This window comes from Brachycentrus maculatus, unplaced genomic scaffold (genome assembly GCF_059751285.1).
Source record: "Brachycentrus maculatus isolate JH-2025_06_01 unplaced genomic scaffold, ASM5975128v1 h1tg000554l, whole genome shotgun sequence".
Classification (NCBI taxonomy): domain Eukaryota; kingdom Metazoa; phylum Arthropoda; class Insecta; order Trichoptera; family Brachycentridae; genus Brachycentrus; species Brachycentrus maculatus.
In genome coordinates this window covers 149,967-165,188 of record NW_028281297.1, presented here as the reverse complement: position 1 = coordinate 165,188, position 15,222 = coordinate 149,967, and the positions used below count along the sequence as shown (strand labels likewise).

General features: G+C 30.2%; 1 protein-coding gene across 1 annotated transcript in view; it reads left to right on the top strand.

Moving 5' to 3' along the window:
- Positions 1-15,222, top strand: part of LOC148301510 (zwei Ig domain protein zig-8-like) — a 334,565-nt gene that overhangs the window by 240,563 nt on the left and 78,780 nt on the right. The window contains exon 3 of the mRNA XM_088273141.1: positions 297-442. Within this exon, the coding sequence (XP_088129267.1) occupies positions 297-442 (146 nt within the window). The remainder of the gene's footprint in view (positions 1-296; positions 443-15,222) is intronic.

Genomic DNA, 15,222 nt, shown 5'->3' with positions numbered 1-15,222 from the left:
TCTAGTGGTTCAAGTACAATGTTTCAAAATTGGTTCATATATAAATAAATATAGAATTTCTAAGAATCGGAGTAGTGTGGTTTTCAATAATGGGTACAATTTGTGAATGTTACACGTGTGTAAAGTGATCACTTAAACCACCTTATGACGGTCATCAGCCCCGTAAATGCCCAGACTTCCAAACTCTTCTTCATCTTTGATGAGATGTCAAAAAATACTTTATATTTTATCGTACAAATCAAAGTATTGATAAGTTGGTTTCATAATTCATTAACAATTTTTTTATGTGTTTTCAGGATTTCCAAATTACGACGATGAGAATATAGGACCCAACGTCAGCTCCTACCCATACTTCGAGTTCAATGTTCCCAGGAACGTCACAACTGCAGTTGGCCAGACTGCATTTCTTCACTGCAGAGTGGAACAATTAGGAGACAAAGCTGTAAGTCAACTTGCATTTTATAATTAAACTTGTCTCATAACTCTTTGCCACAACATTTAGCTTCTAGACATTAACCCTCCAATGGGCACAATACCCAGTGAAATACGAACGGGGTACTTTTTCTAGAAAAAAACACCTCTTATTTGAGATTTTGTAGTGCTTGAAAATAAAAATACAGTAACCCCTCGAAAACCTATGAGATAGGTAGGTACCTACCGTGTTATCGGACGGGACGTTATAGAGGGTTAATGTTTTAATTTGTATTTTTTACTAATAAATAACTGAAATGAGTTATGATTATATTTAAATAGAATTTAAAAACATTTACCCCATGTAATGTTCTCTCCGACAAAGCAATACTTATCTCAACGTTATAAGAGGGTTTACTGTATTATCTTAAAATAATAATAAAAAATCAAAGTAGTGTCTGCCCTAACCTACGTACGTTGAGATGGTTTGGACATGATGAACGAACGGTAAAATAAATTGATGAGACAAATGTAGCTGGGATAAAAGCAGAGGAAAACCGAAAAAAAATTGGTATGTAAAATAATTGAAAGCAACCGGGTCAAGAGTTGAAATAATCGGCGGATATGTATGAGGAGATGCATGAACGTGGAAAGGGTGGTTATTTTTTGCAATACAAAGTGGTATGGCATACTATTCTCTCTGTTAAGTTAGTTAAATTATTGGTTTTGAAATAAGAAGCTGTTTGCAAAAGCATATGAATTTATATTGTGAATTAACACAATGTTTTTTTGGTATTAAATTATTAAATCATTTTAATTTTCACAGAATTAATCTTATCAGTCGATAATCGATAACCAGAAAAGCTGAAATATGTACCTGAAACATTTTCTAACAAGCATTTAAACCTTTTTTTGTATGCTCAAAAGAATTTACTTTTCCTTGAATGCAAACCTAACGTATTTTAAAGAAACAGCCTGACATAACATTCATATATAATTGAGACACCTTTAATTTGATATCTCATCCGTAGGGTGAACAATACAGTGTCTGATGAAATAAATAATACTAATACGATTTAAAATAGACTGGTGATAATAGTTAAAAAAATATACAGCCATTTAAAATATAAAGTCTGGTTGTATTTGAATAAAAGGATCAAAAATAATTGAAAACATAATAAAATACAATAAATTGCAAAAATAATAAAAAAAAAACAAATTACATTTTAATATGTTAAAAGGAACAGTTAATTGATAAAAATAAGGAAATCAAAAGAAAGGAGGTCATTTTTAAATGAAAATCCTTTTGATTTTCACAAAATCCATCTGATCAATCGATCCTCGATGGCCAGAAAAGCGGAAATTTGTGTCTGAAACATTTCCTAACAAGCGTATAAACATTTTTTGTATGCTTAAAAGAATTGAGTTTTCCTTGAATGCAAAGCTGACGTGCAATTATAATGCACTCACTTGCAAACGACAGAGCGAGTGCATGTGAAATGCATTTTGAAAACTGGGTCGATGGTTTAAATTCAAAGGATTTCTACAATGGACGGATCACCCCCTTCCAATACCTAACTTTTTTATTAAAAAGTTTAAACGGGAGGTGTATTTAACTCAATTTATTCAATCGCTGGAAAATTTGTATTTCAAAAATATACAAGAACCGGCAAATAAAAGTAAATTCTCGTATCATATAAAAATTCTCTTATGTTAAAGTACATTTAAATAATAAATAAGAAATAAAACCCCTATCCGCAGCCCAATGGTGCATAGGGCACTGCGTCATATAAACGCAGTGTTATCTTGATCGTTTACACATGAAGGAAAGGTGATCAGCCCTCCACTTCAGGTACCAGTCCAGGGTAATATTGAATAAATATGACTGTGAAAAAATCACTTTGATTTATTTTACCCCCCTTGGGAATCGAACCCGGGACCTCCAGTGCGGTAGCCGAGCGTGCTGAGCACTACAATACGGAGGCCGACAACAGATTTTTTCGGAATTTAAGACAACAGATTTTTTTGGAAATTATGTATTTGAAATTTTAAGGTTTACAATAATTTTAACCCAGCATGATCAAACAGGGGGATGGTTATCTGCCAATTTTTTTTTATTATTTTTTTATTTTTATTTATTTAAGCATATTACATATATAAGTCACAAATAAAATATTTTTATGAGTATTTTCATTACTCATTTTGAGACATGTGATTACGATAAAAAAAACTTGAAACAGATAAGAAAAAAACAATCAAGAAGACACAAGGTGAAATGGAAAATATAAAGCAAAAGATACAGTAAATAAAGAACAGTAAATAGGCATATAAAATAACAAAAAGTAAGAAGCATGTTTAAAGGAAAACAGAAAATATACTACTACTACTACTACTACTACCATCACGCCGTTTCCCCGCAGGGGTAGGCAGAGAGGATGGAACGCCACACTCTATAATATAACTATATAAATATAACTAATCACTAACACAAATATCTTTCCCTAAAGTATTTTTTAATTCATTCGTTTTGGATCCTTGACTGGATTCAATTTTATAAATGATAAGCAGATGTTAAATTTAGGTAAAGGCAATAATATATCAATTTTAATTCAATAACAAAACTATTACTAGACCTACTTTCTCCGTATTTTTTGTAATCTTAAAAATAATATTTTAGAAATTTTTCCCTTTTTAAAATTTAATAGTTTAAAATTATTCTATGTCTCAAAATATTATTGTTGATAAAAACGACAATTAGTGGGTACCGCGAGATCTACGTACTTATATATATGCACGTTCCTTTTTTTGTCTGCTAATGTCACGTTATTTCTTTCACTCTCATAAATGTGGTACTACCACAAGGAGAGAGGGATACAACTAAACTATCGCCATCTTCTCGTTTATCAGATGGGCACATTCAGGCGTAGCATGAAGGCGCGTTGGAACGGACATGGCACTTATGACTCAGCTGGCGAAGAGTTGGTACTTGCTGCGAGCTGCGTACTACGATTTCCATACAAATTTGAACTGGGATCTTTTGGTATCCTCCTTCGAATCAAGTTAATTTTTTTGATAATCAGTACGGGAAAGGTAAAACAAACTAGCGATCATTATTGAGTAACATGAAAACATATCTTGGTATTATATTTATGTACCGGTTAAAAGTTTCTTTTTCATTTCATTAATTATGTAAGAAAAGTTTCCAACATGAAAGCGTTACTTTTATTTATTATGTGCTATTCTTTCACACAGTTTTTTTATGGCGCCATTTTCTTTTTATGACATCACTTCGCTACGGAAAAGTGATGTCAAGTGAGAAATTTTGCATTTTAGCTATTTTCATAGAAAGCTCATACCGTAAAGTTGCGAGACTCTGAAAATACTGAAAGGGCCATTTTCATGTTATTTCAGGATTAGTCTACGTCTACAGCGTCACTTGAATGCGAAGCCATGGAAAATTTTATACGAAAAATTAAAAGGTGTTTTCTTTATGTTTTTGTTCAAATATAAAATACAAGGTGTTTCATCGGAAATGAATCAATACAGATTTTTTTTTACTTATTTTATACATTTGGCCGAACTTTTTACGTCAATGTCGTATTCTTTGTATAAAAACAAAAATGACTTTTTTGTTCTTTTTTACTTTTGCAAGAAACCCTTATTTAATTTTGTAACAGCTTAATAAAAAGATAGAAAATATTTTTTACCAATTTGAAAGTAATTAATATTATTTTGAAATAATACATAAATATTTTTTTTATATAAATTTTTTTTAATACTTTATACTCTTCTATTGAATATTTTGTTTAAATAAGATTTTAGACTTTTAATTTACGTATAAAGTGATCGCTTAAGCCAGTCAAATGCCAATTCAAGTGCCTTGGGATGTTCAAACTATCATTTTCTTACATATAAAAAAAACTATAAATATTTCATATTCAGTTGAAACGTGTATAATATTGACATTTCATCTGTGGGGTTAAAAAGTCAGTGTCTTATGTAATAAATAATAATCCTTTAGTTAAATTTTCACCTATTTCGAAATTGCTTTGCATCATTCATATTTTTCATTATTTCCTATTGTGCAATTAAATTTTTTGTACTTAAAGACATATTTACATTTAGGTATCTCAAATAAGATGAAAAAAGTGTTATTTTTCATCAATATTTACCTTAATAATACACGTGTACCATTCACCATTATACTCGTAATTGACAATAACACAACAGAAATTGTAGAAGATTATTTATTAATTATTTATTTTCCATTAGTTTAGGTGTTTTTAATGCATTTTTCCCATTTATTTTTTCTATTTTTACTATTCTACATGCAGACAAGCCTCTGTAAGTAGAGTCTTGCGGGTTACTCTTGCAAATTAAAAAAAAGTCTCATAATTCACACGCCTTTTCATATTTAAGTTGGCAACAGAATCTATTATTGATTTAAATAAGCTTTTTATTTACCAGAAACCCTTTTTTTTCAATGTGATATGAATTCACGCGTTTTATATTTTCGTTTAATAAAACTGAATTGTATACAATTTTTCATTATTTTGATAATTTTTTTTATCAACATTCTGGTTGGAAGAATTTCTGAGCGTCTAAAAGAATTACCATGGATTCAAAATAAATACAGACTGTGTATTGGAAAGCACGTTTTCTAAATAACACAGAAAAAATATAACGTAAATAAACTCACAAAAACATACAACGAAAGAGCTTATTGAAAACAAACTTATCATATTTTGTACAGACATATTTTTTTTAAAAGTAAATTAGGTGTCTCTCGAATGCTCGTATAACTCCTATTTTTAAGAGAATTCAATAAAAATTTTTAAAACACTACAATTGTGGACAAAAGTAACAGGGATCTTAAAAATAAAAGTATCTAATTATTTCTTTGATATTTTTCACAGATATTTTTTTGCACATTTTATAAACTTTATAAAATAAAACAACTTTGTTTTAACCACTTTTTTATTGGTACACTGAATCCAACTGGTTTTGACAAGAACCTTGTCATCGTCAGGGTATATGTACTAAATTCTCAAACATTGTATTTCTTTATTGAATTTAGTACATAAACCCTGATTTATTATTAGAATAAAACCAATATTTTTAGCTTTTCCACTTTTTTATTTGACCAGCGACCGGGTTTCGTCGTTACCGACATCATCAGACTGGTCTGATGATGTCGGTAACGACGAAACTCGGTCGCTGGTCAAATTAAAAAGTGGAAAAGCTGAAAATATTGGTTTTATTCTAATAATAAATTAAAAATGCAATTCCATCACGAAGTGTCAGTGGATAATATAAATCTAATAAACCCTGATGATGACAAGGTTCTTGTCAAAACCGGTTGGATAAAGTGTACAAATAAAAAAGGAATTAAAACAAAGTTGTTCTATTTTATATTATTAATTTTTTTATTGAAACATCTTCTATAAAATGGGATTAAGATTAGCGTTAGGATTCCCATTATGCAGGAGCTTCTTGAAAATCATCAGAGATGATGCATTGTTCAAATGAAGATGTAGTTTATTTTTTGACATCTTATCAAAGATGAAGAAGAATATGGAAGTCTAGGCATTCACATATGCTGGTTTAAGTGATGACTTTACACACGTGTAACATTCTTTCATCTCACCAATATATATCTCTAGTGAAGTTCTAGTGATTCATGAACAATGTTTCTAATTTGGTTCAAATATACAGAACTTGTGAATAAGTATTTGGACACACTCAAAATGTTGTAAATAAATTATCTGGTCAAATAATAAGCTAAAATAATAAAAATGGACATTATATTTTCTGGCGTTTCTCACGTATGTGATTTTAATCGTTGACTGGGACCTCACATACTAATATAAGAGTTTCTGCTTAATAAAAAGCTTTATTTCATCTCTCGAATAGATTTCTCTAGTATTAATAATAATAATATAACTGCCCGAAGGTCTCGGCTCTGGATACAGTTACAACATTTTCAGTGTGTCCAAATACTTTTTAACAAAATCTGGATTGTCTTCAACTACGAGAGTTATTTTCTAATTATTTTTTGACATCTCATCAAAGATGAAGAAGAATATAAAAGTCGAGGCATTTACGAGGCTGACGATAGTCATAGGTTGGTTTAAGAGATCACTTTACACACGTGTAACATTCACCAATTCTACCCATTATTGACAGCCACACCACTCAAATTCTTGGAAGTTCTATACTTATATATGAAACAATTTTGAAACATTATTCTTGAATCACTAGAACTTCACTAGAGACATCTATTGGTGATATCTGGATACAGTTGTTCGAGTGGGCAGGTGAAAAGAGAGCGGTTGCCTGTGTGTAAGGACTTTTATGGCCTCCGCTATGTCACTATTCTCGCTAACTCACTGTTACCAACTTGACAGCTTGACGTTGTTTAGGGACCTATTCGAGTCACCACAAAGTGATAAAAGTGTGATGATTTGAAAGGTACTTAAACTTTTCAGCAAGATATATAGATGCATTGGGAGTTCAAAAAATATTATAGAGAAATGAAAGAGATATAACAGTATATGACTACAACATTTTGAGTGTGTCCAAATACTTGTTCGTAAATTTGAAATGTCTCCAATTAGAGGGAATATTAAATGATTTTTTTTTTACATCTCAACATATATTTAAATTAATTTTATTTATTTTTAACTAATCAATATGTATTTAGATAATATACATAATACATAGTCCAGAGAGACAAGGCATTGCCAGCAAGTTAGTTGCATCTGTCGAGGAGTGGAACATAATGTGTTTGATGTATCACTGTCTTTGCTGCAGAAACATATCTACAGAGCTGTTTTTTGATACTTCGTTATATTCTCTGAGCATTTTTGGTATAGGGGAAAAGAAGCCAGTATTAGTTCTATAACGTCCTACACAAATACAGTGTTAGTAAAAAGATGAAAAAAAATATGTAAGTCAGGGTATTTGCAGGGCTTACAAACGTTATAGGTGGGATAAAGTGATCACTTTACCTACGGGTAATAATTAAAATTAAAAAAAAAAAAATATATAAAAAAAAAAAATTAATGTCTCAATTTGCTATATATTTTGCTAAGTTAGCTATTTGGTAAAATTAGTTTCATTAAATTTGGTTGTTTATGAACTTAATTTTTTGCTTAATAAAAAGCTTCTTGCACCTCATCAATAGATGTGTCTTGTGATTCAAGCACTAAGTTTTGAAATAAAAACCATATATAAAGAAGTACTAAAAATTTAAGTAATGTGGTTGTTGATCATGGATAGAATCGGTAAATGTTACACGTGTGTTAAGTGATCAATAAAACCAGCCTTTAACGGTCGTAAGCACCGTTGATGCCCAGGCTTCTATATTTATCTTGATTTTTATTGAGATTTAAAAAAATAATGGAGAATGTCTAATTTTTTTGCAGTCAATTATTTAGAATTGTTGGGTAATATATCCAAAATAAAACAAAGCTTATTGGATTGAATTCTACATTTATTTATGTATATGTTAATACGTGACGCGTTACGTCTTCTTAGGACATTATCAAACACATGTGTTTTATTTTGGATATATTACTTAACAATTTGATATAGAATTCTACCAACCGTCTGCAGTAAATAAATAAATTATTTCGATTTTTTGATGTCAGTTTTTTGGAAAACAAACATTCTTCAAAGCATATCAAGGTCGTTCATTCAAAAAGGGGAGGGAGATTCAATTATTATTAAGCTCGTAAAATACGCAGGTCTCAACAAGCAGCCTGGTAGGGGTGTATATTTTATGACCTCGTTTCACCTCACTATAAAATCTGGTATGAAAGGATGCAGAGCTTGATCAACCTCATGATAGGTCATAAGACCAAGCTTTTTTATTTTCGTCTAGAAGGTTTTTACACGTCTAGTTTTAAGTTATGTGGATGACATGCCTAAGAAGTATACCAGATTAAAAAAAAACAGACGATGCGTGGGTGCAGTTTTAACGTTAAAGCATATTTTAATATTGTAAAAGAAAATTAATATATAAATAGATATATAAAACACATGTAAGAGGTGTCGAAAAAATTTCGGTGACTAAGAAAAAAAACTGATAACACATATTCAAGCTCTATAAAATAATATTGAAGTATCTATCAGATGGAATTTACAATTTGAAGTCCTAGTTTGTTATCTTTTTACCTAAAGTTATATGATTTCAATGTATGCAAATTATTAAAAAAATACATTAAAAACTATGTTTAGCATAAGTATTGTCATTTTAACTTCTAATATGAATGGTTAAAATATAGTTTTCCTATAAATTTATGATTAGTTTGGTACTTTAGTTTTTTATACAAACTTTAGAATATCATGCTATAAAATACACAGTTTTCACGTCAAACAAACTCATCAAAGCTTGGACTTTTTCATGCATGTGGGTGAATTTTATGTTTTAAATGTATAAGAGAATAATAAATATATATATATATATATATATATATATATATATATATATATATATATATATATATATTATTTTTTGACATCTCATCAAAGATGAAGAAAAATATGGAAGTCTGGGCATTTACGGGACTTACGACCGTCATAGGCTGGTTTAAGTGATCACTTTACACACGTGTAACATTCACCAATTCTACCCATTATTGACAACCACACTACTCAAATTCTTGGAAGTTCTATATATATGAACCAATTTAGAAACCTTGTTCATGAATCACTAGAACTTCACTAGAGACATCTATTGGTGAGATGTAAATAAGCTTTTTATTAAGCAGAAACTCTTATATTAGTATAATAAATAATATGAAAATAACTCCTGTAATTGGAGATAATCCAGATTTTGTGAACAAGTATTTGGACACACTCAAAACGTTGTATATATATATATATCTATATATATATATATATATATATATATATATATATATATATATATATATATCTATATATATATATATATATATATATATATATATATATATATATATATATATATATATATATATATATATATATATATATATATATATATATATATATATATATATATATATATATATATATATATATATATATATATATATATATATATATATATATATATATATATATATATATATATATATATATATTTATATTGTTAATCAATGGGTAGAATGGTAAATATTGCGTAAATATTATATAAAGTGATCACTTAACTTGTTTATGACAGATCAGAGCCCTGGTAAAACCCAAACATCCATAGTCTTCTTTTTACTTAATGTAATTATGTGTATGATGAAAAATATATCTTCTCATATAAGTACCTACAGGGTAACGAAAACAAAATTACTTTTGTTCTGTCTCAATCTGTTTCCTGATTATTTAAATTAAAATTATTATAAATATTTTTGAAAAAACCCATTTAATTTAATGAGCCAATTAAATTAAAATTTGTTTTTATTTACTGCTGAAATAAGTTGTGATATTTGCTTTAGGCATTCGTTCGCTTCCTTAAGTTAATAAATCACCAAACTTTAACGACGGCGTAAAATATTTTCGTAACTTACAATTTTAATTTCCACAAAATGTGATAGCAAGAATAGGATAAGTGAAAATCCTTGGAAAACCCGGCATAAATCACTATAATTTTATCCCTCCGATGTATGATAATGTTGCCAGTATATTGAAATATTAACAGCAGTTCGACCAGAATATTCCAATATGGCCACACACAAATTTACACCCGACCGCTATAAATTTTGGTTAGCATTATTCAAATTTGGATCGCTAACCCTACATGGTTTCCCGCCCAAATATCATGCTATTTCACGTGCTACGCGGTGATTTTTTACAAGAAATCTAAATTTAATATCCAACACTGAAAATCCCTGTCTTTCAAAAAAGAAATTCATGTCGTTTTTACACATTCATACAAATATCGACGCTGGAGAAGAAAAAACCTTTAAGAGCGATTTCTTCTTATCTGTTTGTCATATGCATGTAATGGTTCATAAGGCACAGCATCACATTAAAGAGCGTTGTTTTGTTTAATATATTCTTCAAATATAAATTCCTTTCTCTTTCGAACTCGCATTCATTCACACACGCAAACACACACTCGCTCTATCTCTCTCTCTCTCTCTCTCTCTCTCATATATATATATATATACACAGGGGCGTGCATTCCATACAGGCAGAAAAACAGTGCCTATCATAACTTACCCGCGTGACATAAAAGAAGAAGAAGAAGATCTTGATCTAAAAAATAACCAAAAATAACAGAAGTAATTTTTTCACCATGACTGTAATTAGCCCACATCCATTCATTGTTTACATCGTTTTGTTTTCCGAATTGATTCGCATTTGAATCACTCTTCACTGAATTTTTAATCCCAAATAAATACCTAAACACTCTTTTTTACTACGAAAAACGTTTTCAGTGTTTACAGCTCTCAGGCAGGCCGTCAAAATTAATTGAATATCCCAAATTTCCCGCCCTTTTGCATCAAAAATGGCTGCCGTCCGACATCTTGTTTGGTTGTTTTGCGATTAAAGCAAATTATTGCGTCATAAAATGTCAGTATTTCAACAGGCAAGCGTACAGTTTTACTGTCCTTTTTATAGCCAACAATTGATCCGAGAGGCATTGCGTTAGTGAATGTTTTACGACGTTAATTTATATTGTGCTCTTAAACAAGTCTTTTTGTTTTACAAAACAAATTATTAACAATTAAATGATGAACTTGCTATCTCAGTTTAGAGTAGGTTGAAAGAATAAATCGCCTTTACGCCCACAATGATTTTTTCAGAGAGAGGGTATGCATGAGGAGATGCATGAACGTGGAAGAGGCGAAGAATGTTTGCAAGGACAGAGTGGTGTGGCGCTCTATTCTATCTGCCTACCCCTGCGGGGAAGCGGCGTGATGGTTAGTTAGTTAGTTAGTTATGATTTTTTCACACAAATGAATATGCTCAAACTAACGCCAACAAAAAATTAAAAAAAGTTTTTTTCTCATTTACATTTATCATTTGAAAATATAATTCAGAAAAAATGGTTTGAAAAACTCCTAACTGTTGTTTTTATTGTGCATCGTAGCGAATACGGCAACTCCGAATGACAACTTGTGAGCTACGACGGTTGGATAAAGTGTACTAATAAAAAGCGGTTAAAATAAAGATTTTTTGTTACAAAGTTTACCTTTATTGTCTGCCTCCGTAGTGTAATAGTCAGCACGCTCGGCTACCGTTCTGGAGGTCCCGGATTCGATTCCCAAGGGGGGTAAAATAAATATGTGATTTTTTCACTGTCATATTTATTCAATATTACCCTGGACTGGTACCTGAAGCGGAGGGCTGATCACCTTTCCTTCATGTGTAAACGATCAAGATAACACTGCGTTTATATGACGCAGTGCCCTATGCACCGTTGGGGTGCGGATAAGGGTTCTATATATTATTAAACGCCCACAATGATTTTCTTACACAAATGAATATGCTCATACCAACGAAATATTTAAAAAAGTTTTTTTTTTATTTATATTTATCATTTGAGAATATGATTTAAAGAATATGATTTAAAAAAACTCCTAACTGTTGATTTTATTGTGCATCGTAGCGAATACGGCAACTCCGAATGACAACTTATGAGCTACAACGGCTGGATAAAATATACCAATAAAAAGTGGTTAAAACAAAGTTTTTTTTATAAAGTTTACGTTATACTTGACCAAATTTTTAGTGTGTCCAAATACTTTCCAAATCTGAATGATCTCCAATGGGATGTTATTTTTTTACATTTTTCGATGTGTGTAAAGTGATAACTTAATCAAGCATATGACGGTTATAAACCCTGTAAATGCTCAGACTTCTATATTTTTCTTTATCTAAGATGAGATGTCAATAAACCTTTAATTTTGTAAAATAAGTCACAAATTAATCAAAAAGTTTGATTCATTTTAAAATCTTATCTAAAAATTTTATTTTTTTATGCATTTATAATAACAACGCTCGTTATTTACATTTATTTGAGTCTAGATATTTTTTTATTAAAATTTATAACAATACAGATTCTTCCTATGTACAAACCTTAATTAAATTTTAAAAATCCTTAATATATCTTACAATCCATTTTAATAAGCGTTTAAATAAAAATATAATAAACGAAAAATTTCTTCGTGCTCAGGTTTTTCTTTAAATGAAAATTTTATTAAGTATTTATTTATTCCGGAAAATAGCCGTTATAATGGGGAATGCTCTGTTAAAAATTTGTTTACGAAATCAGTTTTAATTATTAGTGGAACGGCGCATTTACTCTCCTAGCCCGGGACAAGCAAAAATACTTTCTTGGAAAATTATTCCAGAAGCAATCTTTCTCTGGGTGAAAATTATGTCGCGAGGTTTCGCACAAAAGAAAATCAAATACTTTCCACAAAACGGATTCTTCTCATTACCGAACAGAGAGACGAAGGCGTCGGAAAAGTCTGTGAAGACTGGCAAAGTACGCTTCGAATTGGAATAGCCGGTATTATTCGGGTGTGATGATTAAAATATATGGTGGAGAAGGAAGGCATTGTGATATGAGTGATGACGATGTTTTAAAATAGACGGCATCTTAATACTAGTGAAAGTCATTTTTTAAACTTTTCCCACAATATATAAATAACGTTTTATAAGCCGTATAATTTCAGTTCATGAAAAAAAATTTAATTTTTTTTTCTGAAAAAATTAAGTCTACTGTGAAGTGTATTATTATTGGCATATGAAGTGCATCGCTAAAAAAATTAGGACGCAACAAATATATATTTCTTTAAATCTTAGTGTATTAAGATTACCTAGTGTATTTCAATATTTTATTAGATTAAAACCAATATTTTTAGCTTTTCCACTTTATTTTTATTTGACCAGCGACCGGGTTTCGTCGTTACCGACATCATCAGACTGGTGGGAGGCTATACAAATTGTTATGTTATATATAAAACAAGGCAGGAGTTGATAACCATGATTTGATATAATTTTTTTGAGAAATTAATTTTATGTGATTGAATTTAAGTATTGTATGATATTAAAAATATTTTAATAAAAATATTATAATATTTTTTTTTTTATTTATTTTTTTTTTTCGGAAAATATTTTATATATAAAAGTTATTTTTCATATTTTTTTTGACATCTCATCAAAAGATGTCTCTAGTGAAGGTCGAGTGATTCAAGAACATCGTTTAAATTGGTCATATACTTATATAGAACTTCCAAGAATTTGTATAGTGTGGTTGTCAATAATAGGCAGAATTGGTAAATGTTGCAACGTGTGGAAATTGATGACTTAAACCAGCTCTTTGATGAGATGTTGAAAAATAATATGTTACATATCATCATTTAAAAAACACTATGTAATATTATAAACATATTTTTTTCCACGTTTATTTTATTTGGCCAGTGAACGAGTTTCGACGTTGTCGACATCATCTGACTAGTGGAGAAGGCTACATTTTTTTGTTATTCACTTTATTTTAGTTTATTTAGTGTATATGGATATAAATGCCCAGACTTCCATATTCTTCTTCATCTTTGATGAGATGTCAAAAAATAATATGAAAGTTTGGAACGTTTATTTATATATATTTCTACATGAAAGCTTTAGAAACAAATTTGCATTTCACGCATTTGATTATCAAAATCACAAATATAACCTTAATCGAATTTAAGTGCTAAAGCATCACTCGGACCAATAATTTTAAGATGGGAGATTGTTATACTATCCGACTTTTAAGACAATATGAGACAATTTACAAAGTAATAGAAAGTTCGAGATGCAAAACCATTTAAAGTGTTTCATCTCCTGGCTAAGTTGATGAATTATTAATTTCTGGGGATTTGTATAATAAATTGGAATTGTTTTATTAAATTTTCGTTTGCCTCTTATTCGTATACTAGAAGCAGGGAGGAAAAGGAAAAATAATGGTTGTTTTTAATGATCAATTTATATGGAGATTAGTTTATTGAGTTGGAGTCTTATGTTATTGCTGGAACATATTAAGATTATCATAATTACATCAATATGTTTGCTTACAATAAAGTTGTTGAAGAACAGACATCATTTGTATTATTCATTAAAAATTAAAACTTTACTGTTATGCTTTTCTTCGAAAACAAGCGGCAATTTAGGCTAGAGAGATATTAAATAAAAACCCTTTTTTTCTGTTTTAACCTCAAATTAGAACAATAATTTTAATCAATGAATGAAATATCAAAAAAAAATATGGCAATGTATCATATAGAAGATGTGTTACCTTAAACGTTTTATAAATGAAGGTGAATTTTGAAAAACATGAACCCTATATACTTCAGTATTGGATAATATTGAATAAATATAAATAATAACCATATCCGCTCCCTAGGTGGAGCATATGGAGTCCACAAACTGTCTCCAGGCTTTTCTGTCGGCTGCCAGCCCCCTTGCATCCTCCCAAGTCAGATCCGCGTCCCGAAGTTCTGACGAGAACTGCCGATGAATTGTCAGCAGTGGTCGTCCTGGGCGGCGCGAACCTGATGCCTTGTAAAAGAGGCAAGCTTGATTAAGGCTCTCAGGAGGCATGCGGAGTACATGGCCAAGCCAACTGAATCGCCTTTTCTTGACGACAGTTGTGACCAAGATTTGCTGTGTCCTACGCCTTATCTCTTCATTCCTCACAAAGTCGAACCACCGCACACCTAAGATTCTCCGCAAACACCTATTCTCAAAGCTTAGTACACGAATTGAATAAATAAGAATTGAAAAATCACTAATATTTTTTTTTGGGAATCGAACCATGGACCTCAAGTGCGGTCAACA